We start from the raw sequence: 26,074 nt of genomic DNA on the forward strand, positions 1-26,074 counted from the left end.
ATGCTCACGGCATTGCTACCTCCTCACTACCATCGACAACACAACCCCATCACACGTGCTCCAGCACGCTCATCGACCACAAGATCCAGCATTGCAATACACCTCCTCTGGGCAATGCCACCTGGTGATCGTCGCCATGTGCCTCTACCCGAAAGCTAGTGAACCGATATGCTGAGTTCCGACTTGGTTCCAGTCGCTTATGACAGCCCTCTCAGCCGATAGCCACCCTCGCCATTTCCTTGTACTCCTCATCCACCACCCGAAACTCAGCATCCGTGATCTTCTTAGCTCCCATCTCACATATCGCAATTCTATCTAGCTTGACGTCCTTGGCCCACACGAAGTCCTCGTACTGCTCAAGTAAATGAGTAGCGTCGATCTTGAGGGGTGCATCCGCTTCTGGTCCATGGCCTGCAGCACGATCGTTGATCGCTGGACCTTCTGGCGCCTCTGCGGATGCCCTTGCACTCTGGTCAGGCTCGGGCGTCTGCTGTCGTTGAGTGTTCTTCGGAGGACGCTTGGCTCGGCCTTTGGCGTAGATGGTATTCATGATCGTGGCATGAAGTGTCAGCTCTCGATTATCGTCGACCAGAAAACCCGCATCCTTGAAAAGCTTCTGAACAGCCAAGCAGAAGGGATATAGTCGCTCCGTGGGGTCATGTGGAGCGCTATATAGGATCGATGTCTTCTGCGGATCGTGCATAGAGACCAGGCCTTGTAAGTCGATCGTGAGTGGCGTGACTGGGCTTTCGCTGACCGATGGAGAAGCTACTCCCACAGTGCTTCGAAGCAAGGCATTGCCATCAAACTCTTTCAGTAGCTTCATCGCTTGTTCCAGTTCCTGTCTATTGAGACTCATGACACCAAGAGTGCAATGTAATGCACCGACTGGTCTGATGGCTTTTGGATGGATCTTTGGCAGGTCATCTCCAGCAGGAGAATGGGAAGTACTAGTCACAGCATCCTTGAACTCCTTCATAGATCTTTCGAGCTGAGGTCGGGAAGCGCTTGTCACAAGTGGCAAGCACAGGAAATGTGTCAATGGTGGTTTATTTGGTCCTGCTGTCCCAGCTCTACTGCCGCCGTGGCGAGGCATGATCTCACGGAATGATGAATATGATCATAGACAAAATGTAGATGGCCTCGTCGACCCTTCAATGGAAAAGCTGGTGATAGTGGCGAGAGTCCCTCGCAGCCAGAGCATAGCGAACCGCGGCGGCTTCCTGATCGTTGTTCCGCCCAATCTCCTACGATTCTGACAAGCCCAGCATACGAGACCACAGAGGCATGGTTTGGTTGTGATGTGGAAAGCCTCAACTTATTCATACTCGTTGCATTAATTTCCGCCTAAGGCGGGCACGATTTTTACGTCATGCGCATCCCACCAAGATTCACCTCCCACTTCTACGACTTTCAACTTGCTCACTGAACACATATTATCCAAGCGTCAGCAAGATTGAGCAGTCATCATGGCAGAAGTGGCAGAACCCGAAGGCGAGACGCCCAACCAAAAGCAGGCGCGCTTGCGGCGTGAGAAGCGACAGAAAAGAGTGGCTGAGGAAGGAGAGGACAGACTCGCCAGAATCAAAGCACTGAATGGCGGTGTGGCACCTCCAGCAGAGGCACTCGGTGGACCAGCAGCCTCTGGACCCAAGGCAGCGACTGTGGAAGACCCAGACGAAGCAGACATCGACTCAATACCGGGCATGCAGAGCTCGCAACGACAACAAGGCCGTGCAGATCAACAAGACAACCCCTTGAGGGCGGCTACGTTCCAGATGCAGCAGCAGCAGGGTGGGCAGGGGGGGCAAGGCGGGGCTGAAGAGGATCCCATGGTGCGCATGATGCAGCAATTGACGGGCATGATGGGCGGCAACGCGCAGAACCCCAACGACCCAAACCAGCCTCCACAAATACCTGCAGCGCTCTCAGCGCTCATGGGAGGTGGCGGACAGCAGCAAGCGAAAGCACCGGAGACCGGCTCCGCGTACCTATGGAGGGTCGTTCACGCGGTCTTTGCTTTCACGCTCGCTATATACATCACCCTCACAAGTACATTCAACGGCACGAAGCTTGGTCGCGCACAGTCTGTCTACAGCGACGAGTCGACCTATGGTCTTGGGCCACGACTATTCATCATCTTCACTTCTGCTGAGCTGTTGTTGCAGAGCAGTCGATTCTTCTTGGAAAAAGGGCAGCTGCACGGCAATGGGATGCTTGCAACTGTGGCGAACAGTGGCTTTGTACCTGAGCCATACGCGCAGTATGTGAGGACTGCTGGGAGATACGTGAGGATTGCACAGACGATCTTTAGTGACGCTATGGTTGTTGTTTTTATCTTTGGAGTGTTGGCTTGGTGGCGTGGCATGGCGGTTGCTTGTGGCTCTTGCCAGAGTCAGCTTGAGTAAGCTAGAAAACATGCAAGTCCACATTTCTGCGACCCCTTGTCTCTTTCCAACGCACTGCCATACTTCATATGTAGGTCCAACGAATCCCAGCATTTTGTAAGGTCCGCAGAGCAGCAGCGACGTATCTCGACCGCTTTTGAGAAGCTGCGAACGATGGCTGCGTCCTACTCAGACGACATGCGCTGGAAGGTGCTCAGAGGCACGCTGCAGCGGCAACGAAGTTCAAAGCCGGCAATGTTTATTTCTTGCCCTGCACTTCTTTCGATTCAATCATCCGTTTGTCGTTATCAAACCAGACATTCCAGGCATAATCGATATCGCTATTGTCTCGCAGCCTCGCTCACCAGCAGCGTACACCGCTGTCTTTCACGAATTTATTCCCAAGCGCTCCAGCATCACGTTGACAGATCAAATCTGCACGCCTTGACCCCTGGGATTTTGACGAGCTCGCATACCAGCACTTGCTATATCAGAACCAATAGGACATCCTTCACGATGGCCGGTTGGCTCAGGATGCTGCGGGGACTCGGCGGATCCATCAGCTTACTACCGGCTACCACGACTACTTGCTCGCCGGTTAACCTGCCACAGACTGCATCGACCTGTCCGAGAAGCTTCGCGACTTCCACTTTGCCAGCGTGCTCTCTATTGGCACCACCATCCAGTCTCCCTCGATAATGCTCACAGCTCAATGTCTCCTGCACGATCTAACAGAACTTTACAGGCAGCCAGTGCCCAGCAACTTGGCCTCTTCCTATGGTCAATAATGCGTCCACAGTAGATCCACACGCATGTGACTTCGACTGGTATTGCGGCACTTCACACGTGCCTGATCCCTCTGGCCGGCTCGGCCAGACATTCGGATAGGAGAAACCGGCAATAGTGGTGGTCGCCTCGTACACGCCAAAATCAACGATGACCGGATTTACCTTGGCGAGAGTGACAGAGGATATGGCAACAGCTATTATGGAGTCAGAATTAGCTCAATTGAGCACGAGGGCTACAAATCCGACTACAACGACCACTCTGGCCGGATCGCCTGCTCATCCATACCAAGATCATCTGACATTCCATGCAACGGATGAGGACTGTGGTGTAGAGATCCTGGAAGCAGCCAGTCTGGATTCAGTAACGTTCATGTACAAATCAGCCTCGCCAATGCCCGACGCACACGAGTCTCCACGATCTGATGACCCCAGACATCGGGCACGGGCAATGGACAAGCTTCACGGCTATCTCAAGCCAGCGGTTCATGCAGGTCGTGAGATCGTTGGCGGACTCGGCATCATCAGTTTCGCCTTTGACCTGAACGGTTGCGACAACATCACGCCCTCGCCTTATCAAGATAGGTACAATGGAAGAGGCCCCAGCGAGCCGCTTGTGTTACGATGCCTGTCTGTGCCACAAGACAATTATGACTACGTACTTCCCTTCACACATGAAGAAGCAGAAGCATACGATCTTTATCTCGCCTTAGCCGAACACGAGGTGACATATCTGGCTGACGATTGTGACCTCATATTGTCATGGGTCCACGGCGAGAGTCTAGACATCTTCAATTAGTGCTTCACGCTGTCTGGGCGCTTGTGGCCAGCGGAGGCCAACTTTGCCACGGCGCAGCCGCACGAAACCTTGCACGCAGTTTATCGATCCAACATGATGATCTATGGCAAGACGCCTTTGAGGCACATACGCTCGGCCAAAGCACTGAGGCCCGAGCTCGGTCAGGACACTAGCGTGTATGATCACGGTGTCTTGACAGGAACAGAAGCTATTACCACGATCGAGACGGAGCATCATTGGACACGAGAGTCTAGAGGTCACGGAGGAGGCAAAACCTTCGACTCAAGAGCCTCGACGAGGCTGGCCCACCTTCGGCGTCACTGCTGCCAAGGTGCCCAGGTCACATGGCCAGTCGAGCTCAGATACCATTGAGAAGACTCAGGCCAGCAAAAATCTCTTCCAAGCCACAAGCGCTGGCGACGTCACAGATATCAAGAGCTTCTTAGTAGTTCTGGTGGAATACACCAGGAATCATGGAGTACTGGTCATTCACTTCGATTCTCGACCTCACAGGCTGGACCATATACATGCGCCAGAAACCGAGATCTGCTCCTCATCTGTACGGTGTAGCTCGAGTTTGCAACAGAATATGGAAGTGCCTGCTGCCCATATCTACTGCCTGCATGGCTGTGTTCCCTGTTCTCTTCTGTATTTTCAGCGGCCAGTAGGCCGGCACTAGTGGTTTTCAAGGTGCCATCATCTACAAGGCGTCTTCTCCAAACCCACAGTGCTGGGAAAATCTTTACTGCAGCATTCGCGACGATTATGTCCTAAGTGAGTGCCTTGGCACGATGTATCTGTTTCGAAAAGAGCAGGTGTGAAGGCACTATTGAGCGGAACGCTTTCATTAACAAGCAGATAGGAAGGACGTAGCATTTGGTCGTATTCATGATAGCAAAGCTGTCGCTCAGGGTACACACTCGTTGATGCATCATGCAGCACTACAATTCTGCCCATGCACACCTCCAACCTCCGTCCATTTGCAGCTCGCCTTGCCTGTACTCGTCGAGTTCAAAGCCGTATGCAAGGTATAATTCCTATAATCAATATTGTAGCACGGCTGCCTCATCGAGCAGCTCACACTCGCAGTCGTGGGCCTGTTGTCAAGGTATCCAGTAAAATTTACGAAGGCGATATTGCTAACGAGCATGTTCGACGTACCAGCGGCAGTACCGTTGTCTCCACTGTTCTGGCTGATGACACCTCCCGCCTTAGCACCAAAGACCTGGAAATTACTGAACAGCATGTTCGTCACGCTGCCCCAACCTGCGCCTCGAGGCTGATAGTCAGATTCGTAGTCTCTATCGCCCCCAGACACGAGCTCGCCAACCCAGGTCTTGATGTAAGCCGCATTTCCGATGTTATCTTGCGCTCCCCCTTTCACGATCTTGGCTTGGTCTATCCAGACGTTCGCTACCGAGGCATCGTCTAAGTATTGACCAAGGGAGCCTATCGCGATGCCGTTGCCACTTATGCAGGTTACGTTGCGAATTGTGATGTCGTAGCTTCGGGGTTTGATGGCGATGCAATCATCGCCTCCTTGGTAGATAAAGTTTGTCAGAAGGACGTTACGGGTGTCCATAGTGTTCTAGATCACGATCAGCACGTTCACAGGGACAAGCCTCTATCACGCATGACTTACGAAGCCATCAGTGTTTTGCACGTAATTGTAGCCTTCTGGTGCCTGAGGGCTTGTAGCATTGACCCTGATGTTGTCGAAAACCATGTCCGTGGCATTCATCATGTTGATAGACCAAAGCTGAGGTTGGTCGATATAAAAGTTGCTCACCGCAACGTCCGAGACATTCCAGAAAACAAATGGCATGGGACGTCCGGGTCTTGTGGCGCCGACAGTGCTGTTGCCGCGCTCATCGTAGTACCAAAGCTGCCCGTTGCCGTTGATACCACCAGTACCATAGCCATTGATGCGGATATGATCACCGGTAAGGATGAATCCTGCGGCGTGATTCTGGAACTCGATGTGGTAGGAGTTCTTGCGCCAATAGTCCAGATCTTCTGAGAAGAGCCATTCACCTTTCCAGTCGACCGTCACATCGTTAACGACTGGGTTGAGCTTTGTGTTGATGTGATAAGTTTGATCTGCTGGAAATACAATGTTGCCGCCATGGCCACAAGTATCGAAGGCTTTGACCAATGTTGGAGTGTCGTCGGTATTGTTGTTTTTGCCGGCATAGACTGTACAAGTCGGACGACCATTCTGTGTCGAGTGTGATATCCTTTGACCAGCGACGGTGGCTGCAAGACAACCGGTGAATAACGCACTCAGTACTCGAGTCATGTTGGATCCTGATGGCGTTGAGACGGAGCATGTAGTGGTTCGCTTGATTCCGACGAAGCGTATGGGAAGAGATGTAGAACAGGAAGAATAACGTCCTACCTATAGTCTGTAGTTTATCTTATTGATGCAACATGATGCCCGTCGAGCCTCCGCAGATCTTCGCATTATCGGCGTGATCCTCTTGCTCGACCTGATGCGGAGAGGATCACAGCCGAGACGGAGAATCTCTCATGTTCGTGCTCGGGTGAGGTTCTGCCGAGACAACTGTTGCTCTTGTTATGTTGCTGTTCCGTGAATCATGCTGAAGAAGCGCTGGAGAACATGATAATCCCAACACCAATGTGTGCTCTGTTGTCGAGGCATAGAGGCAGAACTATCAGAAGCGAACAGAAGGTCAGGAAAAGCATCTGACCTTCGCACGGACTTCTTCCTGATCGTGGCGCGGCATCTCTGGCTCATTGTTTCTGCTCGACCGGTTCGCGAGATCCCAGTCCAGGACGACACTACATAAGAATTGCTGCATCTTCGGCCGCGATCTCGAGCAATAGCTGCCTTGGTTGGCAGCACGACTTTGAGATGCCAGGCAGGGACGAATGACTACAGTAGCTCCGGCTGAGACGGCAAACGCACATCAAGGCGGGCAGCGTTGTTCATTTTGCCGAGGATCTACAAATGTCTTCATTTTGTCATGCTCACGCTGTACCAACATCTCGTGGCCTAAATATTGACCATGCTAGACCAAGACCTCTGCTTATAGCGATATTCCTGTGAGAATCAGCGTCTTTTGAGCTACAAGGGACTGTCAGCTGAACGCTCACCATGGCAGATGTCGAGAACGGCAAGAAGGAAGCATATGAGTCTTCCTACGACAAGACAACCAGTCCTACTGACTCTGACCTGGTTCCTGCCACCATCGCAACGCCAGTGGCTGCTGTACCGCTCCAAGATGGTGGTATGCGAGCTTGGCTGCAAGTCCTGGGCTCCTTTCTGGTCTTCAGTAATCTCTGGGGCTTCGTCTTTGCCTTTGGCAGCTTCCAGTCTTTCTACCAGCTGGACTACCTGTCAGACCAGACGCCGTCCGATATTTCGTGGATCGGGACGATAGCGACAGGACTGCTAATCTTTGTCGGCATTTTGTCAGGTCCCCTCTTCGATCTTGGCTATTTCCGGTCTATGTTGATTGTGGGAGGTCTGGGTGAGACACTCGCCATATTCTTGCTCAGCCTTTGCACGAAGTACTACCAGATATTGTTAACACAAGGTTTATTATGTGGCTTGACGAATGGTGAGTCCAAAATATATTATAGAGTCATGCAATTGTAGCTGAAACAATCAGGTCTACTGTACTTGCCCGGCTTGGCTCTGGTCGGCAGAAGTTTCAAGAAGCATCGATCTATGGCTATGGCTCTCACTACTTGCGGGGCACCTGTTGGCGGGATCATATACACTCTGATGTTCCAGCAGCTCATCACCAGAATTGGTTTCGCCTGGACGATTCGTGCTATGGGCTTCTTCATGCTTGGCTCATATCTGATATCGTTCCCTCTCCTACTTTGGGGTGTAACCAACCTTGGAGACATCGCAACAGGAAGTCGCCGGAAGATGTTCGACTCAGCGGCATTACGAGATCTACCGTTCTGGAGCTACAGCTTCTCCAACTTCTTCATCTTCACAGGCTATATGGTCCCCTTCATTTTCATTTCGGCTTATGGGCAGTCTAGACTCGGCTTGAGCCAAAGTACAGCTTTGAACATGATCATCGCTGCTCAAGCTAGCTCGATTCTGGGTCGTCTGGTTGCTGGCTACGCAGCGTCAAGGATAGGCGCCATGATCCCATGGATCGTGTCCGCCATGGCGAGCGGTGCCGTCTGTCTTGCTTGGATTGGTGTAAGAACTGAAGGCGCTTTCATCGCTATTGCGTGTCTATACGGGTGCTTCAGCGGGCCACTGATACCATTGCCACCAAGTGTGTTTCCACTCGTCTGTCCTGACGTCAGAGTACTGGGTGCTCGATTGGGCATGGCGCAGGCAATAGGTTCGATTGCTTCACTGATTGGCGCACCTATAGCGGGAGCGCTACTTACGACTGGCGGTGGCGGAAACAACTATACTGCTCTCCAGCTGTTCGGTGGACTGGTCATGATCGCTGGAGGATTCCAGCTCATTGGTCTATATATCTTATTAGCTCGCCGACGAGATGTGGGCAAGTTCTTCTAGATATAGATGTCTAGTACAGCAGCGTGAGTCGATCGCAACTGCGACTCTGAGGTTCATTTGCCGTCGATCTATTGTGACTTCCCAAATCAGAACAAATTAGTGCAACAGTCGAAGCGAACAACGACACTTCAACGTACAATCAGCGACATCGGGAGCTCTGCCCCGCGGCGAACCTACATGTATCTTGATGGAGTGCAAGAAGACAAAGCCACTGCACGAACGACAGATCTGTGCTCTTGTGATACAATCATGGACGCCGAAAACACCGCCCAAACTGGCAGCGCTTCCAACGACAAGGAGATCGCCAAGCGAAGCGGCGAGTGTTGCTTAGCTGGAACGATTCACGAAGGCGAGCCAAGAGGCAAGACCATCACGATTGCTGATCTCGACACTTACATCGTGGAACCTGCGAAAGGCAAGGACAATGGTCATATCATGCTGTACTACCCTGATGTGTACGGGATGTTCGTCAATGGTTATTTGATCATGGACGGGTTTGCAGACGCTGGATTCACTGTGCTTGGGATTGACTACTTCAAAGGAGTATGATGCGGTCCACAGGTCGATCACGACTTGTTGTTGACACGGATGTTAGGACGGCGTGCAGAAACACCGGAAGTTCCGTGGCGTGAGTATCGGATATACAAAAGCCACCACTGGTCGATTTACTGTCTGACGAACTATTAGGATCCTGACTTCGACTTCCAAGCTTGGTTGGACAAGCATATGGAGTTCTCCAACCCAGCCACGCCGAAATGGAATGCTGAGGTAAAGGCAAAGTATGGTGGTGGCAACAAGAAGTTTGCTTGCGTCGGCTATTGTCAGTCAATCCAGCCCTGTTGATGTGCTATGCTGATATGCAAACACAGGCTATGGAGCTCCTTATGTCTGCGACAGCCTCGCCAGAGATGGGGTATGCACGGTTGGAGCCTTCGCGCATCCGGCGTTTCTCAAGGAAAGCCACTTTGAAAATATTTCCAGTGCGTTCTGCTTGGATTTCCGCAACCTGCACAGTTCTGACGGCCATTTTGTAGAGCCACTATTTTTGTCCTGTGCCGAAATCGACCATACCTTCCCCAACGAGTACCGAAACCGAGCGGTCGACATCTTGCAGGCCGGAAAGAAGCCATTCCAAGTGCAATTGTTCCAAGGCGTCGAGCATGGTTTCGCCTTGAGAGGGTACGATGCCTGCGATAGTACCCTTGCCCCAGCTAACCTGATGTCTTGCAGAGATCCCAATAATCCTTACGAGCGATATGTCAAAGAGCAGAGCCTGAAAGGCATTGCCGAGTGGTGCGAGTTTTGGCTGTCACAGTAGCTTGCCACAAACAATACCTCGATGCTCATTTACAAGCATTTGCACACTCGATCTCTGTCCAACATAGCGTAAGTAAGAATGGTGTGCATGCTTGAGAACAGACATAGAGCCGGAGATTGTGCCGTTGCATTTTGCGGAGCCGGTCATGAGCCTATAGGTGACATTATTATTGCCTATCATATTGAACGCGATTCACGGTTGCACTCAACAGGCTGTCTGCTGATCATACCGAGTGCTCTCGTGCTCACCACCCGTCACGATACTTTCTTCCGGCGGTATGCCCTGTTGACATTATAAGATAGGACTCTGTTCCTACCAGCTGCTCGTATGTCGACTTTGTCAGGTGTCGATGTCGTTGCAAGCTTGCCAACGCGTACTCAACACTGTCAAGAACTCGGGAAAATTGCGTGTTTCATTCGAGAAAGTAGGTCTAGGCCAAGGCCTTCGGTATCGATGCGTATGGAGTATAGTGGGTGTGGAGATCAGGGGCGAATTCTCAGCCGCCGGCTAAAAGGTGATGAAACATCGCCCGCTATGTAGCCTATCCTTGATACAAATGCAGTATGGTGTAGATTTCATATCCGTGAGAGCAATGTAGAACACGCACAGTGCTCCTCTTCCGTATGTCGTGCTACGGTACTTCAACAGTGGACCCACTTCATGTCATGCTCGCCTCTCGTCCGAAGTTTCAGGGTGATGAGAGGCGTGTGAGCGTTGTGTGAGGCAGTTGAGGAGTATATAGTAGTCCTGCTTTCTCTAGTCCTGTCGATATGTCAGACAAAATCCCAACTTGCATTCCATTCATTACAGCACGCAACAATGTTCTCCAAGGTCGTCGCCATCTCTGCTCTTGTCGCCGCCGTCGCGGCAGCGCCTTTGGAGGAGCGCGCATCATGCCCAAAAATGTGAGCCAGACCCAATATGCTCTGTGGACATGAATTTGCTGACCATTGCGCACCAGTCACGTCTTCGGCGCCCGTGAGACCACGGCCCCGGTTGGCTACGGCTCATCTGCTGCCTTCGTGAACGCCATTGTCTCTGCCTACCCAGGCACCACCTCCCAGGCCATCACCTACCCGGCTGTTGGTGGCAACAGTTACGGGTCGTCTGTCCAGCAGGGTACCGCCAACGTCGGTGCCCAGGTCAACGCCTACTACCAGCAGTGCCCAAGCACGAAGCTGGTTCTCGTCGGCTACTCGCAGGTAAGATATAATGACTCTCGTGCTACTGGGGTTCTACTGAACGATTTGAAGGGCTCCGAGATCGAGGATAACGCCCTTTGCGGTGGTGGTGATCTGAACCAGGGTGTCAAGAGCACTGCGGCCACCATCAGTGCCGCGGCTCGTGCCAACATCAAGGCGGTCATCTGGGCCGGAAACCCACGTAACTCTCCTTCGGAGAGCAGCTTCCATGTTGGTAGCTGCACGGCTGGTGGTGCAAGTATACTCCCGGATTAATACTTGCTGCATGATGCTGATCATAGTAATTCCAGTTCTCTGCTCGGCCGTCCAACGCTTGTGCCGCTTATAGCTCCATCATCCGCAGCTACTGCGACGCCAGTGACCCGTGTGTTGCCCCTTCTGCAAGAGCTCCCTCTCAGATTCGTGTAAGATGCTAATGATTGTTAAAGGTACTGCTGCAACGGCAACAACGCCGCCACCCACAATGGCTACGGCAACGAGTATGGCTCCAACGCACTTGCCTTTGTCAAGAGCAAGTTGGGTTAGAGACATTGCGGATCCGGCATGCGCCACGTTTTACTTTCGGGTTGCTCGAAATTTGGTCAGGTCGACCTTCATATAGTCTTGCTGCTTGTTCACAGTTGTATGAATGCATAGCCAGCACAGCCAGTCTCTAGATCCCGACTTAATGAAAGCATACATCAACTCCAGTCTGTGGTCCAACCTGTGATACCGCGACAGCTGTGGAAGCTTCTGCGCCAGCGATCTACTCTAGCAGGAATCCAGCCAGAGCCGATTCCCGTGAAAGGTCGACCCATTTTGACTTGTTGCCCAGTGGAACATCCAAAAGTGCTTTGAGAATACTGGACGCAACCTGGCTTATCCTCACAAATAAGCCTGCATTCGTCCAAACTCATACTAGCGCTGTTCGTGACCAAGTCGGGCGACATGTTAGTCCAGTCCGATTTTTCCCGTGTGATATTGGGCACGACATATTGCATGAACATGTCGTTATGGTGGAGGACAGTCTTTCTGCGATGGGTCGCAGAGCCTCCAATCAAGTCACTGATGTGCTGCTGCTCAAACCTCCACATAGCCTCCACTTCGTGCGCTTCGAAATGATGGTAGGACAATGCTTGTGAGCACCACAAGCGTCTCTCGGCTTTATTTTCCTGCCAGTCCATATCGGCCGGGTTGCCTCCTTGGAACAAGGGCCACGACCAGGTGAGATCAACACCAACGGTCGTCAATGCCGTTCCAAGGATACAGTCACCAGCCCAGTGCTGAGAAGTGCGTACGTGCCACTCCTCGGGATCTGCTTGGTATGCCTCCACCGCTTTCTCGATGGCAGATTTAGACATGACGAACGCGGATCCGCCGTGGGCAAATATATCGTCGCCAATCTGTACTTCACTTCCGAGATACTGGTCTTCTCGCCAGTCCTTAGTCTGCAGCCATTGAACAATATTGCTCCAGACAAGATATGTATCGGGCTCGATAAATATGAACCACTTCTGATCTGGCCGGAGCTCAAGCGTACGCACCATCATGGGCAAGAACTTCCACTTGTCCAGCCGCCATCCAGGGTTGTCGTTCTTACCGACCGGCCCACTCTCAAGGCTTTCGCCGTGAAGCTCACTCTGCGCCAGACCTTCTCGACTAAGCCGCTTGAGCCGCAGATAGTGCTGAAAGTCTTCGTTTGCCTCCATAACATCATCGGCCACAATAGACAACACGTCGTGGATCTCGTGCCCTTGAAACACTTCCGCATAGTCCGAGAAGATTAAGGTATCTGGATAGCATTTGAAGGTCGTGTTGAAGTGGATAGGTAATTTGGCTTTGATTTCTGTCGCGCCGGTACGCATTACCACTACCACGTCCTCAGCTCCAGCAAGCCTCTGGCATGGTGGCGCATCGGCGTCGACCTCATATGGAGCTTTGAGTTGAAGGCCAGCTGGTCGCGATAGTATTCGCCATTGATGTATCGATGGAAAGCTGTTGAGGTGCAGTACAACAAGCGCCGCTGCCATCATCGCAGTGACCAGCACTGAGAGACGTGCGCTGTAGCGCATGGGGTCGGTTCCTGGTTAGCAACGCAGTCAAATTGGGCACTGAAAAGCAGGTAGATCATGCCATCGTGAATTCAATGAGTGCTCAATGAAAGTGCCAGCGTCCGCCAGCTTACCTATCCCATATCGTATCTGTTAAGGATCGCCCATGATACGCGGCTAGTGTGAAGCAAACGCCACATTTGCAGGGAGCCGCATCCTAAGATACGCAATGATCCTTGCCAAAGGTACGCAGCTCGAGACTTTTGGCGTGAGAAGTGAAGAGCAGGTGTGTGACGATGCCTGGGATCTTTACATCTTGTCTCGCTTTGCGGGACAATACATCTAAGACATACCAAGCCTTAACATACAAGAGAGTCTGCATTCCAAAAGCTTGCGGCTGCGCGAATCATGATTGCCGAATCGCAATCGCGGACGCTGAGTCAGCGCTAACGATTGACAATGACAACGCGAAAAGTTCGCATACTGATTGTAGGATCCAAACGTATCGCTAAGAGCAGCATCGCGATCGTGTGCGTAGGAAACACCGTGAAACGTTATGCAGACTCTTCCCAACAAGTACTGTAGCATACAGCGATGCACGGCCAGGCCAGGCGTGGTCTGAGCAGCCAACAACGAGTGGCTCATGTGAGAAGACTGCTCGAGACTGACCGGTGTCGATCAATCATCTGTCATTGCCGATCCCGTAATGCCAGACATGGAAAGGCTGTAATACTCTACGGGACGGGCATGCAACTTGGTCTCCGATCGCCTGCTCAATGTAAACTCGTTCCGACCGTGCAGAAGTCTTTCGGGGGTATTAACACAGCCGCAGACCTTCCGCATGTCTTCCAAGGGCATTCGTAACACGCTCGACCACGTTACTCTTCAAACCCTCCACACGAGGCTTGAATGGTTGCACAGTACGACACGCGGCATTGACCTTGCAGGGCCGTCACTGGCGTGTGCTTGGGCTCCTCCCTAACGTCAAGTGAAGGACACTACTCCGGGACATACCATTGAATGTTCTCATGGTGGTGAAACTGGTCAATCTATGAGGATTTCCCTCTTTAAAGCCTTCACTAGCCATTCTTTCGATCATGTGAGGTGATCAGGTGCCCTTGCGGGCAGGTCATGAAGCTTCGCTGCAGTGAGCGAAGCTGCAGCCAGGAATGGAAGGAACGTGTCTTGGCGAAGCACACGTGAACATTCTCGATCTGTTGTACATATTTATATTTCGACCTCCAACTGCGAACCAACATCATCACCTCCGATAATGCACATCCACACCAACAAGATACATCCCACAAGACATACATCCTCCAACGCAACAGACCAACAAGATGAAGTTCCTCCACGTTCTCTTCCTTGCTCCCCTTACCGCTATGGCCGCCCCCCTGACCATCACTGGTACCGCCAACACCACTGACACCACCCTCGTCGCTCGTAAGCGCCACTGCCAACCCGCTGATCCTGGTGGCTCCTCGTGCTGCGCCCAGCAGACAGAAGGTCAGACTTTGATGTATACAACTCACCTCGGCCTTCTGTATGACCCTACTGTCGTCCCAATGTGCGATGGCATCGAAGCCGCCTTGTCCGGTGCCCTTGGCGATAAGTGGTGTGATGGCTTCAAGTGTGTCGTCGACTCAGAGGTAAGTTCATACCCTGGTCGTTAATCGATTGGATCATACTGACACTTCAAAAGGAGATTATGGAGGCTTCCAAGCTCATCTTCTGTCTGAGGTCTCACAACCACGGTTCCGTCATCAACTCCGTTCTGTCTGGGCTGTTCCCGAACAACGACGTGTCCAACCCGATTTACATCAACGGTACGTGGGCATTTGCCACTGACCTCCAAGATATACGCTGACTTTCGTCCAGGCTTCAACTGCCCTGACTACTAGGTCCTGGGTGATGTGAGGGCGGTGGCTGCTACAGTGATAGCTGCTGCTTAAGGTCACGGAGCAGCTGGTGGAGGCACTGGACAACGGATATGCATAGAGGCTGATGTAGATGCCGCGAGAAGGCGAAGCAAGGTCGAATCAGTCGCTCGGCTGCTAGCTCAACGGTGACTAGCAGTACCTTTTCACCAATTTCCATTCCTTGTTTCATGTTCATATCACATAACATACAAACTTCTCAGCTTCTCCGAAATCCTGGCTCAGACATTCGGGACGTCTTCCCTTTTGCCGTCGGCATTGAATCCCGACTTGAATGCCCCCTGGACTGGTTCGATTACGAGACAGTGCGCTGGGAACGTCCGGGTGCGGAATCGCTATCACACTATCTCTCGAGATCTCACTAGACCTTTGCGTGTTCCATCATGCTTGTACTTCCTCGCTCTGGTACAGGGTGACCGCATGTTAGCAAGTCCACGGAATGCCAGTGTCGAGATCTGAAGAAGAGCGAGGTAGACGGCACCGATGCTGGCGCGTATCTGGGCAATAGATACACCTTGTTATACTCTACCTTGCTTTTTCCTACAACGAGCCACGCCGAGTCTCCCTGAACATATCCGCAGCCATGCCCTGAGCTTCAGCTCTCTTGAAATTCCTGGCAGGTACACCCTTTTCGAACATCAAGTCAAGCTCAGCGTAGGTCATGTCCTTGGTCTCAGGAAGCCGGAACCACACCCATACGATGCACAAGGCCGTGATACCAGCCCAGAAGAGCGCTGCTTTGGCTTGCCAATTCCAGGCTGTTGGGTTTCTGTAAGGGTCAGTAAAACATCCTTGCAGACGAGGCATCCGCCAGTGTGAAATACTTACAGCATGTATGGTGTCAGGACACCAGTCCAGATACAGGTTATGTTGTAAGCGTTGCGTGCAATAACAGTTGTCTTATGGCGAAGCCGAGATGATGAGACTTCGGGGACGATGACATCTGCAGCAATCAGTCTCCGTCCATGAAAAGGCTCCTACATGGAATACTCACAAGTGAGTGGGCCGACCGTCGAATCGTATATGAACGTGAACACCAGCAGAAAAGCTCCGGCGGCCCAGGAAGCTGAGCTGTTACTGGCTGGAGCAATCCCAACGAGACCAACAATCAAAAGGCAGACGAAGATGCCTACCAGACCTGCCAGGAAGATCGTGCGGCGGCCGAAGCGAGCGATCATTGGCCAAGAAAGGACCGTTCCAACGAATGCAATCGCGTACAACCCCAACGTCATGTCAAATGCAGTACTCGAGTTGAGCCCAGCTTGAATGAAGAGATAGGTGGCGAAGGTCTGGAGCACCGGACCGCACATTTGCTGAATCGTCCAAGTAGCAGTCGCTATTTCGGTCCTTCTCAAGTTGGATCCTCGAAAACACTCGATATAGCTGGAACTGCCGGAGATTTCTCGCTCGATAGCGTCAGTCTTCTGGAGTAGTGCAACAGTCTCACGTGGGGTGGGTATGGCAGCCTTGGATGAAGCGGACTGCAGCCTCGCACAAGCTCGCTCTGCTTGTTCGAGTTTGTTGTGCTTAACCACTGAGGTGAAACGACATCAGCTTGATCACTTCGGCAGCACAGGCGGCGTCGAAGACTTACACCAAGTGGGACTCTCAGGGCATAGCAAACACACAGCGATAATAGGTAGTGGCCAGACCCACTGGATGGCATAAGGTATTCTGCATTGTATGATCAGCATAAGAAGGATCGTAGAAGGAAGACTGATATCGTACTTCCAACCCCAGACATCGGTACGGTTCTCCACGCCGACCAGCACGCCAGATGCAATGAATTGTCCTATGACCCAGCATCTAGGCAGGGTCAGTATGAGATCTAGATGTGTTAGGGAATCCTTACAAGTTCACATAGGACGTCAAGTACCCTCTCAAGTTGATGGGGAGTACTTCTGATGCATATACGCAAGTCACCGTCTGATAGACACCCTACATCTTGATCAGCAAACATCATGGTTTGGGAGTGTCGTCCTCAGACGACGTTTGGCAAGCTACCCATGGGATGCCGCAGAGAATCTGTCCAACCAATTGCAGAGCCAGACTCTCTCCGAAGAATGAGAAGAAGATGAAGCCGATCATCAAGATAGTTGCGCCAGTCATCACAGCTTTGTTGCCATAGTGGTCTACGAGTATGCCGGTAACGGCGAGACCAAGGATCTCACCTGTGTTCAGTCATCGTCAGCATGCACAGATATTGATGGCTTGTCATCCAGAGCTATTACTAGCGCTCACCAATATAAGCGCCGTTCGCAACTAATCACACGTGTCAGCAAGATAGACAAAGAGATACGGGTTCCGACGATCCTCACCTGCACTCTGCCAGGAGGCGGTAATGGTCAGCGTCCCATCAGCAGCAGAGCCAGTATTGCCAAAAGTGTTAACGAAGCTGGGAGAGGCAAGAAACGATCCAATCTACCACGTACACGAGTTAGCTTCGATCGGTGGATGCTCGCTGAAGCTATCTTCCTACCAGAATCGTATCGTACCCTTCCATTATCACGGCGCTAGAGAGCAAAATGGACCATATTATAGCTTTTGGATAAGCTCGCAGGGCTTCGACGAGCGTGAGATTATGCTCTTTGTCAGTAGCAATCTGGGCATCTTCAACGTGCTTCAGTTCGCCTTCACGGTAATCGTCCGTCTTCCTGTCATCGTTAAGCTTCTCCATCGTGTGAGTCTCCGGTGCTGATGGTAATTACGACGGCCGAGACGCTTCAGACCAAGTTATTGATGGATAATGATGGAGACCGAGTGTGAGATGGAAATCGATATGCCACGCGACAGACGCATGGCTTAAACCAACCTACCGGTTTGCATGGTTCGGATCCTGCAAGATCACCTGCTTCATTCGTCCGTATCAAGGTTCCACGATGCGGGGTGAGAGATAGGACGAGGCCCGAGAGGAGTTCGCGTCGTCTTACATAAGACTGCTCCGTGGATAAGGGCATCGGCATAGCTCCGTCATGATGTCTCCGTCCATACCAGTGCGCCTGTGCCCGCAGGAGAAAGAATACTGACACGATGAGTCCACCGTGTTACTCTCACGGCTCTAGCGTCACCCAAAGAACGATGACGCTGATGAATCAAATGTCGGACTTGACAACGGCAGTCCGAAAGGCGAGCAGCAGCCGGCAGGTCGTTGGGCACTGCGGCCCCTGATCTTTGTGGATTATTCAGACTCGTCACTAATCAGTAGTTTGTGTGATCTTGTCATTCTATCGTCCGGATGAGCTGCGTATAAAAAGTGCACTGTCGCACGCTCGGTTCACGACCTACGACCAGCAATCAGACGATATGGAGCTCTTCCGAGAATCGGCCGTTGGTCAAGTCGTCCGGTTAATAACGAACGGCAAATGGTTGCAGTATCCAGAAGAGAAGGACAGCTTCACATGGGCGCCGCTAGTATGTCTCCACGGCCGAGACGAGGTAACATGCATGGTGTTGACAATCGATAGGAGCCCCTGCTATCAGGGGACGATGAGAAACATCATCCGAACGCGCCAGACGTAACACAGACAACAGCAGAAGATGTTGAAGACGATGGGAAGGTAGCGAAGGAAGAGGGTGTCACACCGTCGCGAGCTTCTACAATCTCTGCGCCATCTCAAGACGATCTGCGCGACGAGACCACGATAGAGCCAAGAGTGAGCCGAACAGCATCCCGACCGTATACACCTTCGCGAGGCGACCTCGAGCGGGCCCTCAGTCATACATCACGAGCCGATCGACCGTCTTCAGTGCTAGCGCCAACGAAGACCACCGATGGCATTATCCTGGTCAGCTGGTACTCGACTACCGATCCAGCCAATCCCCAAAACTGGACCTATGCCAAAAAGAGTTTCGCTCTCCTGCAGTTATGTCTATACTCGTTCGCTGCGTATGGGGCGTCTAGCATGTATGCAAGTGCGGAAGGAGGGGTGATGGAAGAGTTTCACGTCGGTGCTACACCTGCTGCGCTTGGCCTGGCCATATACGTGGTCGGCTACGGCATAGGGCCGTTGCTGTTCGCCCCGTTGAGTGAAATCGCGGCGGTGGGCAGGAACTGGGTTTATGCCCCTACTTTCTTCCTGTTTGTCATCTTGTCGATACCGACAGCTTTAGTTGGCAACTATGCTGGCTTGCTCGTTCTTCGTTTCCTGACCGGCTTTGTATGTTCACAACTCATGATCGACACATATGAATGTGGCTGACGACTCTCGCAGTTCTCAAGCCCTTGTCTGGCCAATGGCGGCGCTTCGATAGGTGACATGGTACGTGAGATGGACCGTTGCCCAGAAGTGGTGCTTGCAGCTGACCCAAATGGTAGTACTCCTTCCTCGAGCTTCCCATTTATCTTTCCGGCTGGACTGTAGCAAGTTTTTGGGGTCCAGCGATCGGTCCAATCGTTGCTGGATTTGCTGTCCAAGCCAAGGGATGGCGTTGGGGCCTTTGGGAGATCTTGTGGCTATCAGCACCTATACTCGTGGTCTTCCTGTTATTCTATCCTGAGACATCGCCAGACACGATACTTTGGCGACGAGCTCAGCGATTGCGAAAGCTTACACGGCGTGCCGATATCATGTCGCAAAGCGAGATCGATCAGAAGTCCTGGACTCTCTCAGAGGTCGTGAAGGATGCTTTGATCAAGCCAATGGAGATCTTTGTCAAGGATCCAGCTGTCACCTTCACCAATGTCTACGTATGTGGAGTCGACTGCCTCGAGCCAGAGCATTGCTGACCATTCTTAGACTGCACTCACGTATGGCATATACTACAGCTGTGAGTCTCCTTGTCCGTGCTCCTCTTGCCAAACCATACTAATCTTCGCTGCAGTCTTCGAAGTATTCCCTCTGGTATATGGAGACATCTATCACTTCAACCTAGGCGTCACTGGTCTCTGCTTTGTCACCATCGGCGTCGCTTGCGTACTTGGCGTCACGACATTCCTCACCTACCAGATCTTATATCTCATCCCGGACATCAAGAAGAACGGCATGCGACCTCCAGAACATCGCCTCGTGCCAGCACTCTTCGGTGTGGTCATGCTACCTATCGGCTACTTTTTGTTCGGGTGGACCGCACGAGCAGACGTGCACTGGATTGTCTCGTTAATTGGATGCTGCATTCTGGTTTACGGCAACTTTCTGATCTTCCAATGCGTGTTCATCTACTTACCATTGTCGTACCCGAAGTATGCCGCAAGCCTTTTCGCTGCGAACGACTTCCTCCGAGCACTTTTCGCTGCGGCTTGCGTTCTTTTCGCTAGGCCAATGTTCTTGAATCTGGGGATCGGTGGCGGTGTGAGCGTGCTGGCAGGCCTTTCGTGCCTAGGAGTGGTCGGCATGTTTTGTCTTTGGAAATATGGCGCATGGTTAAGAAGCAGGAGTACATTTGCCGCGAAATGATTTTGCATCTGGCATGACGATCAGAAGTTTGGGTGAGCGTTATGACTCGACCAGTGATCATGATATGCATACATGATAGAATTCAAAGTATACACAGACCATAGACATAGAGCAATCATCATCTTTCTGGCAAAGCTTCGTATGGAAGAAATCGACGGCCACGTCCTCGCTGCCTTTAGTTGACCAGAAAACTGCGTTCCATTCTACTCGGCACCGCGTGCGTATCGCCACCAACTCAGATGGCGGACCCGGCTTGGGTATGATCGACATTCAGTACCAGCTGGCAGTACCCTTCGGTTCGAAGACCAAGTGCTGCGCAACGAGATTGGGAGATCCTTCAGTAATCCCGAAACGTTGGAGTGCCGTTGATGTCCAGCCAGCTCAGCCAACGAGGTCAGGCTTAGGCATGCCATCCGGGAACAAGTCGGTGTAGTTGGTATCACCATATACAAGCTGTCGTAAATTGCCTCGTGTGCTCCACCTGATGTTCCGACTGAATGCAATGTTATTGTACTTCTCCTCGGCCATATCAGCACCATCCTGACGCTTGTCAATGTCGCTGAAGCTTGACTCTCGCGCAATAGGCCGATGCTGCTGAAACAGTTGTGGTAGCACAGATAGACAAGTAAGGCCCGGGCGATCGTTAACACCGTCACACATGTCTTGCAATGACAGGTCCATAGCCTTGTCGATTTTGCGGATCGCGAGTTCGTACAGGATCCGCCGAGCACCTTGCAGCGAAACTGCATACGCTAACGAACACGTGTTCATGTATGCTCGGCTTACGACCCGAGTGTGGTCTGAGTACTGTTGTATCAGCTGTTGATCACCAAGCTGTGGGTCAATATGTTGCTTCTCTGGCACTGTCTCGTCAGCAGAGATGCTTACACGACCGAGTGGGAGGTGATTCTCGGCTCGTGGAAGGCTGGCGCCGCAGTGGCCAAGCCAAAGCAGATCCCACCTGTGCACATCGCCATAGGGGGAGCTTGTCGCCTGTGGCACAGCGCTGTGCGCAATGTCGAAGGTCTGGGCACCCTGTATGAGGGCTTCTTCGGGATGCAAGATAGTCGGATCGAGATACGTTGCAGCGGTCCCGGATATTGGCTGCAGCAGAAGTCTTGAAGCTCGAGCAAAATTTTGCATCTGAGACTTGATCCGGATGTCCCAATCGGTGTCGTCTTCCATGATAAGGGCACTCGTAGTGTTGTGCTTTACTATCCTGCCATCAATCAGTAGCCACATGTCAAAGCTAACGAAAGACCAACGTTTGAAGTGTATTCATGTGAGCTCTCCAGGCACCAAGCGCGCCTGTGGTAGTGAATTTCTCGGCACCTGGCGGCTGCGCCTTGTCGTCGACATGCGTGATACCGTCCACAATGTCGACGGCCAGACATGTGAGATGTGAAGCCAACACTACCGCGTCTCGATGATCGCTGCGCGAAGGCAGACTGATGACGAAGATCTTCTCAAACTGCAGCCTCGTAATAAGTCAGTGACACGCACAACACGAGGACTTCTCAGCTTGATTGATGTACCCCTAAAGTAGCGTTCTGGATGTTGCCCAGCTTGCCATCTTCAGCGAGCGCATGCGACCGAGCCTTGCCAAGGGGCGGAAACGGGGTGCTTGCAGAAGTGAAGCCAGCTCCTATGAGGAATACAATGATGAAAGCTCCGACAGCCCACGGCAGCAGCTTTCGAGCATTGACAATAATCTTGAGCATCATGAACCTTGCCTGCTGTCCGGCGGAGAGTAAGAACGCATGGAGATGCTTTGACGAAGAGAGTGATGTGCAGGGGAAGTTCCTCCATGGTAGTGCTAATCCGTAGTGAATCGCACGAATATGCATGCCGACGAGGTACCGCATCCCGTCGGCCTCTTTCAATGGCAAGCTCACTCCCTTTGTTCCAGATGAGATATGTGGACTAACGACTGCTCAAGGGAAGTACTGATTGGTCGCCGTACTGCGGTCTCGATTGGTTCACGTGCCAGTCGGGGGGGGGGATCCCAATATACGTGCCGTCCACAAACCTGCGGAACTGGTTTCTCAGCCATAGGCAGCCGCATTCTGTGCAGTGTGACCCGTCTGAACCACTTCGCTGGTTAAGGACTAAGATTCTTTTTACGGCACCGTCTGCAGTGGGACCAACTTCCAAGGTTTCTGTCTTGCTAGCGCGCGGTGTGGCGGACTCCCGCGGCGAAGATCACACTAACCCACCGGGCGTACCCCTGACACCACGTTCAGTAATTTTGAGTACTCGGAGCTCAGTAGTAGTATGCCAACTCATCGCTCACTTTTCGACGACGAGACCAGGGTCACAAATCTGCTCTAGAATTTCATGTTAGGCATGGAAGGATCTTACTCCAGGGCACTCCATTGCAATAAAGCGAGTATAATGTCACGTAGCAGAAACGGCGCAGAAAGGGCTCAGCTCGTGTTGATATGTGCATCTTGGTTTACTGGATGACGATAGCAGACTACGAAGGCACGGACGCCAGAGCACATTGCTCTGATCTCCGAGTTGATGTGCAATCTCTCTTGGTTAGCAAATATCAGGCCAAGCAGAAAGGCTCTGTCGAAGCATCGCCACCATAGGACCGCACGACTACTATTCAAAAGTCAAGGAAATACCGGCGTGATCCTGAATGGACGTGTGAACGCGACACGATTCTGTACCTGAATGGTCTTGTCCTTCGACTTCCGCCTTGGAGCCCCTTCGGCATATCTGTGTGGATGAAGGCTCACCTACAAGGTAGATTGACAGGCTTGCACCCGAAAGCTGCGGCAACAACCACGCCACGATTTAGTCTGCGGCACTGCTGGCATACCCGGCTGGAGGAAAATAAAGCCTCGTGGAATCCTGAATATCTCACACAGCAGCTGACAGTAATCTACTCGAGGTCTGTTGCCCATTGCGGTCCACCTCCAGAAATGACAGCTGCTCTGTTGCGTTCGCCGCTGGATAGAAGAGCATGGCACCGGGTGACGAACCCCCCCAAACTAGTGCCGTTGTTATTTATACGGTCCTCAACTTCGTTCCTGCCGCCGGTTGAGCATCAAGTACTTTAAAGTCAGACAGCGCGGACGAATACGGCAACGCCCGGACAAGACTACCATTATCCGCCTGATAGCAGATGTAATCTGTGCCGCTCCCGGCAATATCTCTGCAAGCAGCTATGTCAGATCCTGCAGCGACAGGCAGATCCGCATGGCTGGAGCTTGCGGCTGTGAAGAGGAAGGGTTTAAGTGCACAGCGAGCAGCTCAATCTCGGACTCACCAAGATGCCAAGCGGAGACACCTGCCACAGATTGCCATTGTTCCGAAGCGCCCGACTGATTGTTGCGAACGTACAAGTACATCGCATCGTTGTAGCTGGTGCCCACGATGCCACTGTATGCATCACTTGCGTTCAAAGGTGGCAACGGGCCCGCCCGCCCCGTCCATGACGCACCATAAGGTGAACCGCCGATACCTATTTCGCCGATCTGTCCATTTCCAGAACCATAATACAGTCGTACAGCAGAGGTTTGGTCATAGTTGGAAACATACATTGTCTCGAGTGCAATATCTTTGGCTACTATCGTGTCGGTGTCGAGCACGAGAATTGGCTGTGACCAACTCGTCGTGCTCGTGCGGTTGATCATCATTAGTTGACTGCTGGTGCTGATGTAGAAGAGTAGGTACTGCATAAGCAAAGGCAGGAAAGTCAGCAGGCGAAGTGCTAGCGCGGTCCTTCCAGTCACATACCCATGATTCACTTAACAGACTGTATTCCATTGCCGCGAGAGGTGAAGATGGCGCGACGCCGCTTCCAACAGGATTACTAGTGTTTGGTTGTGAGGTCAGTGTACCATTCTGCATCACCCTCTCCTGGATCTGGCTTTCTGAATCTTGATAGAAAAGCAGCATGTCACCAGGCATCCCATCAGATGTGAATGCAGCTATGCCAGTGTCCTCCCGGACCAGAAGCTCAGTCGGACTTGTTGAGTTTGGAGGTGAGGCGGAGGCCCCGGGCGACACACTGGTGGTGCTGCTATACGAGAACCAGTGTATCAGCAGGTGCAAGTGATTTGCAGCCATCCAGGTTTCATAGGGATGTGCACGACGGGAGTAGAAAGGCGATCAAGGTCAACACTCTCGCCCGGGCTGTGCGAAGACGTGCGTCTTACCTTCCATGCGACTTTCCCGGCAGTTTTGCTCCTAGTACGCCACCAGCAACGGCGCCAACCACCAGCACCAAGACGATGATGGCTATGGTGCAGATGAGTCGCCGCCGACTTTTCCGAGGTGATGGCGAAGATACCGGATCGTTGTCTTCCCGCTTCCTAAGACCACCCGCACGGCCATTGGTCCACTGATAGTCGAGTTGCTCCTCGCTGGAGACAGGAACGGGCGCGTACCTGTACTCAGACACTACCTCTGGTTGGTCGGCCGACCATGTTCGTTCCAAGTTGGTATGCTGCCCCGGCTTCGAAGATATATCGGCGGCATATCTCCCACTTACGTTTTCCTCTGCGACCTGGAGTCCCTCGTGGTCTCTCATAGTTGCTGGAGAAAGCAGTCACTACTAACAGCATAGAAAGGAGGACAGGCATGAGGTTTCATGCAGGACCTGACGGGCTATGCAAAGCCCTAAGCCGTACAGGTGCACACAAGTGCGATGTGCGGCTGAAAATCGTGCTACGGCGCCCTGGTCATATAGGGCTTCATAGATTTGAAGCGCAATCATGGCGCATAACGTTAGTGCTTCCCAAGTTAGCAACGTAATGCACGCCACAATATGTGTGCCGTCCAAGCCTCGACAAATCAAGGAAGTGCTAGTCGCATCGCAGCTTGCGCCTACAGCCGAAGGATCGATGGCACGAAATAGCCTCTGAGTCTTGGAAACGTTGTGAGAGAAGCTTAATCAGACACAAGAGAGGGCCTCTGTGGTCAGCGGCCCACTATCTTCATCGTTACTAATCCGGTAGCCAGTAATACTCCGAGATGCTTGGAAAGCCGCATACAAGAATAAACACCTTTCATACACCAACCAACTCAAATAACCCAAAGACTCAGCGCAGCCCCCTCAGCAAAACAAAGAAGCGCCCCCAAATCCACCGTAAGCGTCCTTACTGTATGCCAAACCAACCACATCTTCTGCTCCTCCGCATTACTCCTCTCCACCTCACTCTCACTCCCCACCTCCCCCTTCCCATTCTCCACAATCCTCCCAATCGGCCCCCCCACAGCCGGCACGAAAAGGAGATGTCCCGCCGCGAGCACAGCGCCATAAGTATACCATTTACTCACATCTGTCGTCTCGAGCGTGGCGTGCGTGCGCAGCCATTGGGCGGATAAGAGGCCGGCGATGGCGCTGGTGGTCGTGATGGCTAGGGCGACGGAAGTGCCCGTATACATGAAGGTGGACCAGAAGGTCGAGAGGGGTTTGCCCGAGATGTTGCTCTTGGGGTTGGAGAGGTCGGTGGGTTGTTGGAGGAAGGAGAGGAAGAGGGGGTATTGGAAGAGTGCGAGGCCGAGGGTAGCGGAGGAGGTGCAGAGGGGGAGGATGAGGCCCAGGTGCGAGCCTGCGTTCTAGTTAGGGCGATGGCAACGTGGATTTGTTGTGGAAGTACTGACCTTGCGGATTAGTCAAAGGCATGGCCGCTGTGGGATTGCTGCTGGATCAGTTCTTGAGATAGTTGATACGGTCGTGATAAGGGATCCA

General features: G+C 52.3%; 14 protein-coding genes across 14 annotated transcripts; 7 read left to right on the forward strand and 7 right to left on the reverse strand.

Annotated features, from left to right (window-relative positions):
• Positions 1-211: 211 nt before the first annotated feature.
• Positions 212-979, reverse strand: LTS14_003296 (uncharacterized protein; the record flags this gene model as incomplete). Its single annotated transcript, XM_064836001.1, has 2 exons — positions 212-841; positions 890-979. 2 exons carry the CDS (start codon positions 977-979, stop codon positions 212-214), a joined length of 720 nt encoding a protein of 239 aa, XP_064696210.1.
• A 490-nt stretch (positions 980-1,469) lies between these two features.
• Positions 1,470-2,408, forward strand: LTS14_003297 (uncharacterized protein; the record flags this gene model as incomplete). Its single annotated transcript, XM_064836002.1, has 1 exon — positions 1,470-2,408. The coding sequence occupies one exon, from the start codon at positions 1,470-1,472 to the stop codon at positions 2,406-2,408; it is 939 nt and encodes a 312-aa protein (XP_064696211.1).
• A 915-nt stretch (positions 2,409-3,323) lies between these two features.
• LTS14_003298 (uncharacterized protein) lies at positions 3,324-3,971 on the forward strand (the record flags this gene model as incomplete). Its single annotated transcript, XM_064836003.1, has 1 exon — positions 3,324-3,971. The coding sequence occupies one exon, from the start codon at positions 3,324-3,326 to the stop codon at positions 3,969-3,971; it is 648 nt and encodes a 215-aa protein (XP_064696212.1).
• A 941-nt stretch (positions 3,972-4,912) lies between these two features.
• On the reverse strand, positions 4,913-6,270 carry LTS14_003299 (uncharacterized protein; the record flags this gene model as incomplete). Its single annotated transcript, XM_064836004.1, has 3 exons — positions 4,913-5,008; positions 5,053-5,559; positions 5,614-6,270. 3 exons carry the CDS (start codon positions 6,268-6,270, stop codon positions 4,913-4,915), a joined length of 1,260 nt encoding a protein of 419 aa, XP_064696213.1.
• An 819-nt stretch (positions 6,271-7,089) lies between these two features.
• On the forward strand, positions 7,090-8,487 carry LTS14_003300 (uncharacterized protein; the record flags this gene model as incomplete). The annotated part of the gene is made up of 2 exons (XM_064836005.1): positions 7,090-7,465; positions 7,607-8,487. 2 exons carry the CDS (start codon positions 7,090-7,092, stop codon positions 8,485-8,487), a joined length of 1,257 nt encoding a protein of 418 aa, XP_064696214.1.
• A 249-nt stretch (positions 8,488-8,736) lies between these two features.
• On the forward strand, positions 8,737-9,805 carry LTS14_003301 (uncharacterized protein; the record flags this gene model as incomplete). The annotated part of the gene is made up of 5 exons (XM_064836006.1): positions 8,737-9,030; positions 9,083-9,115; positions 9,175-9,307; positions 9,357-9,666; positions 9,718-9,805. The coding sequence occupies 5 exons, from the start codon at positions 8,737-8,739 to the stop codon at positions 9,803-9,805; spliced, it is 858 nt and encodes a 285-aa protein (XP_064696215.1).
• An 819-nt stretch (positions 9,806-10,624) lies between these two features.
• Positions 10,625-11,262, forward strand: LTS14_003302 (uncharacterized protein; the record flags this gene model as incomplete). The annotated part of the gene is made up of 3 exons (XM_064836007.1): positions 10,625-10,710; positions 10,767-11,007; positions 11,059-11,262. 3 exons carry the CDS (start codon positions 10,625-10,627, stop codon positions 11,260-11,262), a joined length of 531 nt encoding a protein of 176 aa, XP_064696216.1.
• Positions 11,263-11,687: 425 nt separating this feature from the next.
• LTS14_003303 (uncharacterized protein) lies at positions 11,688-13,016 on the reverse strand (the record flags this gene model as incomplete). The annotated part of the gene is made up of 1 exon (XM_064836008.1): positions 11,688-13,016. The coding sequence occupies one exon, from the start codon at positions 13,014-13,016 to the stop codon at positions 11,688-11,690; it is 1,329 nt and encodes a 442-aa protein (XP_064696217.1).
• A 1,361-nt stretch (positions 13,017-14,377) lies between these two features.
• Positions 14,378-14,938, forward strand: LTS14_003304 (uncharacterized protein; the record flags this gene model as incomplete). The annotated part of the gene is made up of 3 exons (XM_064836009.1): positions 14,378-14,686; positions 14,740-14,863; positions 14,916-14,938. The coding sequence occupies 3 exons, from the start codon at positions 14,378-14,380 to the stop codon at positions 14,936-14,938; spliced, it is 456 nt and encodes a 151-aa protein (XP_064696218.1).
• A 576-nt stretch (positions 14,939-15,514) lies between these two features.
• On the reverse strand, positions 15,515-17,651 carry LTS14_003305 (uncharacterized protein; the record flags this gene model as incomplete). Its single annotated transcript, XM_064836010.1, has 10 exons — positions 15,515-15,743; positions 15,803-15,917; positions 15,969-16,508; positions 16,569-16,648; positions 16,703-16,780; positions 16,827-16,912; positions 16,979-17,145; positions 17,216-17,236; positions 17,293-17,395; positions 17,454-17,651. The coding sequence occupies 10 exons, from the start codon at positions 17,649-17,651 to the stop codon at positions 15,515-15,517; spliced, it is 1,617 nt and encodes a 538-aa protein (XP_064696219.1).
• Positions 17,652-18,277: 626 nt separating this feature from the next.
• LTS14_003306 (uncharacterized protein) lies at positions 18,278-20,367 on the forward strand (the record flags this gene model as incomplete). Its single annotated transcript, XM_064836011.1, has 6 exons — positions 18,278-18,385; positions 18,439-19,131; positions 19,186-19,233; positions 19,290-19,661; positions 19,711-19,741; positions 19,796-20,367. The coding sequence occupies 6 exons, from the start codon at positions 18,278-18,280 to the stop codon at positions 20,365-20,367; spliced, it is 1,824 nt and encodes a 607-aa protein (XP_064696220.1).
• A 381-nt stretch (positions 20,368-20,748) lies between these two features.
• LTS14_003307 (uncharacterized protein) lies at positions 20,749-22,214 on the reverse strand (the record flags this gene model as incomplete). The annotated part of the gene is made up of 3 exons (XM_064836012.1): positions 20,749-21,586; positions 21,633-21,838; positions 21,903-22,214. The coding sequence occupies 3 exons, from the start codon at positions 22,212-22,214 to the stop codon at positions 20,749-20,751; spliced, it is 1,356 nt and encodes a 451-aa protein (XP_064696221.1).
• Positions 22,215-23,540: 1,326 nt separating this feature from the next.
• Positions 23,541-24,910, reverse strand: LTS14_003308 (uncharacterized protein; the record flags this gene model as incomplete). The annotated part of the gene is made up of 3 exons (XM_064836013.1): positions 23,541-24,050; positions 24,115-24,400; positions 24,537-24,910. 3 exons carry the CDS (start codon positions 24,908-24,910, stop codon positions 23,541-23,543), a joined length of 1,170 nt encoding a protein of 389 aa, XP_064696222.1.
• A 494-nt stretch (positions 24,911-25,404) lies between these two features.
• Positions 25,405-26,008, reverse strand: LTS14_003309 (uncharacterized protein; the record flags this gene model as incomplete). The annotated part of the gene is made up of 2 exons (XM_064836014.1): positions 25,405-25,934; positions 25,987-26,008. 2 exons carry the CDS (start codon positions 26,006-26,008, stop codon positions 25,405-25,407), a joined length of 552 nt encoding a protein of 183 aa, XP_064696223.1.
• Between the last annotated feature and the right edge of the window lie 66 nt (positions 26,009-26,074).

This window comes from Recurvomyces mirabilis (assembly GCF_035927965.1).
Source record: "Recurvomyces mirabilis strain CCFEE 5264 chromosome Unknown scaffold_7, whole genome shotgun sequence".
Classification (NCBI taxonomy): domain Eukaryota; kingdom Fungi; phylum Ascomycota; class Dothideomycetes; order Mycosphaerellales; family Teratosphaeriaceae; genus Recurvomyces; species Recurvomyces mirabilis.